The sequence below is a fragment of the Aphanomyces invadans genome (genome assembly GCF_000520115.1).
Source record: "Aphanomyces invadans strain NJM9701 unplaced genomic scaffold supercont1.19, whole genome shotgun sequence".
NCBI classification, from domain to species: domain Eukaryota; phylum Oomycota; class Saprolegniomycetes; order Saprolegniales; family Verrucalvaceae; genus Aphanomyces; species Aphanomyces invadans.
In genome coordinates, this window is record NW_008580164.1 from 876,656 (window position 1) to 883,365 (window position 6,710).

The window sequence follows — 6,710 nt, forward strand, 5'->3', positions numbered from 1 at the left end:
TTTCAAATGACCTGTTCTGTAGCTGTTCTTTGGTTAATGTCGATATTTGTAGATGCTCCGACACTGTTCGGCGCTGCGGTTCTGCGATGCATCGTAATAATTTTTGCGAAGGGAACGTAAACCAGCAGCAGCAGCAGGCATGTGATCCACGATAGGTATGTCCTTGCGTTGCTTTGCGGAAGTAAATGTAACAATGAATCACTAGCGGGTCAATCTGTGCACTTCCATATAAAACTCCCGTCAAGTTTGACGGGTCATAATTTCTGAAGCAAAACGCATTAAAAAACTCAAATGGCAATCAATGAAAGAGGGGGTCTTGTAATTTCGTGGGGGAATCTACCCTGGCTTGGACTTGCACTCGGAAACGTGGAGAGATTGCCCGGTTTACCGTGATGATGTGGGGGTTGGTGTTTATCGTGAGAATTGGTGGTTCAGCCACGGATGGCAGTCAATAAAAGAGAAGTTCTTGTACTTCTCTGTAGGCTACTGATACCGATGGAGTTCTATGAATGAATAATATCCCGCCAATCTAAAGTTGATTGTAACAATCACTTCGGACAAAAATTGACTATATTGTTGATTTGGAATAATTTTCCAAACCTCGTCGAATCGAATCACGCCACCAAATCGTATCATGCAACGACAATATTGGTCAATCCAAACATATGAAGTGATGATTGGCTAATATATCAAAAATAAGAAGCGGTGGAAGCCCCTATCCTGTCCAGACACTATCTGAAGTGCGGAGATTGAATTTTGGTCGCTGGCACACCTCAACATGAGGACATGATGGTCATCAAGCAACACAATGTCGTCACAACGATCCTCGCAGCAGTCGCACGAGGACTCGGCAAACCAGGCCAATACGTTGTACGAGATCAATGCAATTGAACAAACTATTCACCACGGTCAAGATGCACTGTTCTGCTAACAGCAGAACATTCCGCACAAGTTACCTTAAGGACATTCGTGTCATTCCTGACCGGCAAGGGCAATTCTCAAGGGCATCTCTTGATCCATGCTCCAGTCGAAGCTCGGAAAACTTGCTTCTGAAAGGTCTTCTGTGGTTCACTGCTCTATGCAGAACATATCACTGAAGAATTCAACCAATTTGCGCTTCCAATTTCTCAACGTTGAAATATTCCTATGTAAATCTAATTCCCGGGCAGTGATTCACTTGAAAATTGTTTTGCTATTTTGGAATGTTGAGGTCGGCCAAAATCATCCGAACTTCTAGAGTAGTCAAGGACGTAATCGCCAAATCAACGAAACATGTTTACGTCAAAGAGTCAACGGTCTCGTGTCACCTTACAGTCCTTGCATGTGCCAGTGACGGTGCCAAAATCCCGCCACTTTTCATCCTGCAGGAAGATCGGGCGACAACTGATGTGCGCGACAGTCTGACGATACCTGGCGCATGCGTTACAACGTCGGAAAAGGGATGGACCAACTCGTTCAACTGTCAAAAGTTGTGCACACTTCTTAACGACCCAATCCCGGAATCAACTTAGGAGCTGTTATTGATCTTGGACGATTGTTCTTCACATTACCCCGAGTTTATCATATAAGGCGAAGCTCAAAGTCTTGGCATTTTGCTCCCATTTTTACCAGCAAATTAGAGACACTTGTTCCAGCCATTGGACGTTTCTGTGTTCCGGCCCTTCAAGCAAGTGATACGCGCCGACGTTATCAACGACATGTGGACAAACGTATGTTCAAATTTCAGCAAGCAACATGCTGTTTCCATTGCTTGCAAAGTTTGAAGCAAGTCAACTAAGCCATCATCTCTATCACGAGTGGATTTTTTAAGAACTGTTTGTTTCCGCTTTGGTGTGATAACATCCATAGTACGAAAATGTGAAGTACCACTGGAGAAAGATCTCCGTCGTGTACTGTACAGTAACAACTCCATTAATCTCACAGCCATTAAATCCGCATTACAGCGAGCCCAGAAATTGACGACACCACCAAAGAAGCTGACCACCTCTACAACATGATCTGTTCTTCAAATTCTACCGCCTGTATAATTCAATACAACGTCAGAGATGTCATGTCTTTTGACCAATTGTAGTGCAAAATAGAAATGCTGTGATTGGTTAAAGCTTTGAAGTTCAAACTCGTTGCTATGCACGTCATACATAAGCAGAGTTCATACTCCATGCTATGCCGAACTATCACAAGTCGTCCACCCTCGGCGAGAAGCGAAAGCGTCTTGCGTCGTTCGACGAACAATAGCCGCCTTTTTCCAGCGAAATTGCATTCCAAAGAGCAATTCCGCTGTGCTAGGAGACCTTCACAGCATATTGGAACCATTGCTTGCGACTTGTTCAAGTGTGTGCCAGCCATTGGACGTTGGTGTGACGGGTCTACATTTGCACCAGCTTCGTCCACGACTACTCTCAATAGAAACGGCTCTGTACCAGGGCTGCTCACAGTCTGCACCAACGGAATGCTGTCCCGCGAGAAGATGAAGACAGTTTGCAAAGCCCCTGGCGTCCATTCGTCGACTGGGTGGGGCATATGGAAGCGCGGCAACGACAGCAAGTCCACCAGCACGTGTGCCAACATGATGTCAAGAAAGCACTTTTCCGGACGGAGAAAGACCTACACGACGGACGAAATCAAGCAGTGAATCAAGGTCACCCCAATGCATCGTCGCCAAACGCATCGTTCTCTGGCGGTTACTACGGGACTGCCGAAGTGGACGATTTGTAACTTGATTCCACAAAAGTGGACCATGCCGCGTACTAGCTGGTCGAAGCCGAAGCTAAAACCGGACACAAGTCGCAGCGCATGGTGTTCCCCTCGTCGCACCTATCACTAGTAGGTCAACGTGAATTCAATGATACGTAAAAATGTCGTTCATACTGATGAAAAATGCTTTTATCTCACAAAGGTTCGTCATCGCTTCTACATGTGGCACGCGAAATCGCGCCGTTACGATCACTGCAATCCAAGTCGCACATCACGAAGGTGATGTTTCTTGTAGTTGTTGCTCGACCAAGGCTAGGCTAGGCTGGGGGCTGGGACGGAAGGGTGGGTTGCTGGTCGATTGTTGAAACCACCGTTGCTCAACGAAGAAGCGCAAATAGTCCCGCTGGTTCTCCCGGTTTGTCTACAATCAAAGTGACAAAGTCTATCTATCGTGACTGCCTTGTTAGCACTGTCCCACCTACCATCAAGTCGTCGTGAGTTGGATTTGTGATGACGGGCCCTGGCGCATTCATCTGCAGCAAGAACAATGCCCGACCGCACATTGCCACTGACAATGCTGTGTTAGTTCAGCATGCTGCCGCTGGTGGATGGGATTTCCGACTAATGTGCCAGCCACCACAGTCCCCAGACTTCAACGTGCTGGACCTTAACTTCTACTCGATTCAGGTCCTGCTGGTCGAGTTGATTGCAGCATTGGAAGAACCGTTCGCGTCCCTACCTTGCGAGACCTTGGAAAAGACCTTACAAACGTGGAAGCGTGTTATGCATGTGGCTATCGACATCAATGGCGACAAGGAACTTAAGATTTCATGCCTCAAGGCGACCGAGGGAGACGTTATTGCTTTGGAAATGATGAGCTTGCGTCTCGAAGAGAACGATAGAATGTATGAACTGTCATCTCTGGTCAATGTCATGGAAGTGTAAATCTCTTTAATATACAGATCATTCTACTTCAAATTTGTATACCAATGAATTTTCGCCTGCATCTATTACTGACCAGAGGAAGTACTATTTGTGTATATTGTAACAATTCGTGTTGCCTCTCGTTCTTCCTAGTTGCAATATGGTCACGTATTGTTACAAAATCACCTCTAAAGTATAAGTATACTCCCTCCGTACCACAATAATTGCGCGACTTTGAGGAGGGTGTACAGTACATGTCTGGTCATTATATTTTTCTGCTAATTTCAAAATGATTTGTATCCCTCCCCGTAGCACATTTCGTTGTCCTGATTGAACGACTAGACAGAGCGCGCCAAGAGCTTTCATTTGATGTATCTAATGGAGGTTTCATTTGATTTATCTAATGTAGCGCCGTCGACACCTTAACATGTCGAATTTTAGGGCACAGCATGTTAATAGAATTTATCATGCGATACAATCACTCTCAACATGCATTTTTTCGACATGGGAACGGGAAGGCGGGACCTGATAAACGAGGAGCGCGAAGCCATCCTTCGTGAAATCTTGCTACAGAGTAATGGTGTCTACTCCGCAAGGCTTCCAAATGGTTTTGGCCAATACCTAGCTAGCAAGTACAACTGCCATGCTGCCACGATTCGCAAAGTCCTTGCTCGTGCCAAGGACCAAGGAGTTACGGAAGGCAACATGAATGTGTCAGTCTCCAATCTGAAGAAAGGTAAAGTGGGCGGAAAGTTTGCCTTCACAGCTGCTGAAGTGACAGTGAAACTATTGCAAGTGCCACTTGCCAATCGAACTACAATTCGAGCTATTTCAGCGCAAACTGGTATGATAAACAACCGAATGAATGATATTCAACACATTAAACGACATTGCATTGCACACATGTATAGGAATAAGTAGAAGATCACTTCACCGGTACTTCAAGCTGGGCATGTTTCGATCCCACTCCAATGCAATCAAGCCCGTGCTGACGGGGACGAACAAGTACACTCATATGAAGTTCGTTCGCCATGAGCTTCATTCGGCCAGACATGCAGTTCAACGTGCTTCTGAACTACGTCCACTTTGAAGACAAATGGTTCTACCTTACAAAGACAACTCGTACGTACAGTACTACCTTGTACCTGGAGAGAGTGAACCCGAGCGCAAATGTAAGAATAAGCGCTTTCTCACCAAAGTCATGTTCTTCACGGCGGCTCCTCGGCCGCGGTACGTCGATAACACTGAATCATGGTGGGATGGCAAGATTGGCACTTGGCCATTCGTGGAGACTACCCTGGCCTAACGAAAAAGCTCGAATTGAGTCGCGGGGACACTGAGACGAAGCCAATGGTGGGATGTGCACCGATCGTTCCTGGTTAGCAAGGTCTTACCTGCGGTTGTTCAGAAGTGGCCATCTGTGGACAAGTCGATATTGATCCAACACAACAATGCGAGGGTCCACATCGCGGCGTTGGACGCAAAACAGTGCTCCGAGTTAGCCCAGTACAGGGTTCGTGGCTGGTCGTTTGAGCTTGCCTCACAGCCACCGAACTCCCCCGACACAAACATCCTCGACCTCGGCTTCATTGCCTCGCTGCTATCGCTACAGTATCAGAAGTCTGCACGGTCAACCGACGAGTTGGTACTGCACGTACATGAGGCGTTCAGCGTGTACCCTTACGATCGCCTTGACCGCACCATCCTGACCTTGCAATGCTGCTTTGTCGAGACCCTCAGGACTGGAGGTGACAACACGTACAGTTGCCACACATGTCAAAGGACAAGATGGCAAGACACGGAAGCTTACCTCGAAACGTCGAATGCCCGCGGGAGGTGTATGATGCTGGTCACGCTATGCTCATAGTAGACAGTGACGCCATGGAGCACCAACCTGCAATCGAGGTCAGCGATGCAATGGCTTTACGTGAGCTGTCCTCTCTGCTTGAAGACGTCTCACTGAGTGATCCTGATGATGTAGACGACGTCATAAGTGTATTGCACGAAATTGGTATTGAGCCAATTCATATTGATGAAGAGATTGGCGTTCATACATATATGCGTTGTTGGTAGTCCGCTGTCATCTTGTCGTCGGTGTGAGGGTTGTCGGGGTAAACCCCCCGCATGAAACGAATGGCGCTGGTGGTATTGAAGAATTCGGAGATCCAAGAATTTGGCTACAAGTGAGATAATTTCTGTGATGTTACTCCTTTGTAGTGTTATACTTCCTCTCTTCCGTAAAACCGGAGACATGTTGCTCACAATATCATTTCTCTGGTGAAAATAATCAAAATAGGCTCCAACCTTGCACGAATGTAGCCAATTGAAAGACGAACATCCCAGTATTTTTAGATTTTTTATTGCTCCATCTCACTTCAAAACCAATCGCTAAACTTTTGTGAAACACTCAGCCAATCGTAAAACATCCGTAACTTCGTCAATTCTTGTCCATTCGAGCTCAAATCAAGCGCAAACGACTGGTCTAGAAGCGTAGATGTGGTTAGCACCCCCTCTGAACCAGAAACAACTTTCTGGGAGTGAAGTTACGGACATGCCACGTCCGGCAACCACCCACGACGTACCCGACGACGACCGGGTCCGTTTTTCGAGCTCCTGGAGCTCAAAGTTGGCAGGCGCCTTCCCCACCGCAAGGCACAGGAGCTGCAACAGAAGTACGGCGTATCTAGACAAACCTTGTCGAAGATCTGGCGCGTGGACAAGATACTAAGGCTCACACCGGTCTTGCTAACGTTGCTCGCAGGAAGAGAGGACGTTCGGGCAGGCTGCCTACACGCACGTTGGCAGAACTAGAGGCAGCAATCAAGAACGTCGCACCTCACTTGTGCAGGTCTCTAGCGGTGTTGGCATCTGCCAGCGGCATCCACAAAACTACTCTCTGGCGGCTTCTTAAGTCCAAGAAACTGAAGCGGCGAACCAGCCGTATCAAGCCATTGCTAATCGATACACACAAGGCTGCCCGCGCTGTTTTTGCTCTTTCATTTCTTCGCGAGGCTCGAACACAAATGCACTGGCATGACATGCTGGATTGCGTCCACGTAGACGAGAAGTGGTTTTACGTCACGTTGGTCAAC

The 6,710-nt window shown here is 47.2% G+C and overlaps 1 protein-coding gene across 1 annotated transcript; it reads left to right on the plus strand.

Annotated features, from left to right (window-relative positions):
• Window positions 1–3,204: 3,204 nt before the first annotated feature.
• H310_09054 (hypothetical protein) lies at window positions 3,205–3,639 on the plus strand (the record flags this gene model as incomplete). Its single annotated transcript, XM_008875017.1, has 1 exon — window positions 3,205–3,639. The coding sequence occupies one exon, from the start codon at window positions 3,205–3,207 to the stop codon at window positions 3,637–3,639; it is 435 nt and encodes a 144-aa protein (XP_008873239.1).
• Between the last annotated feature and the right edge of the window lie 3,071 nt (window positions 3,640–6,710).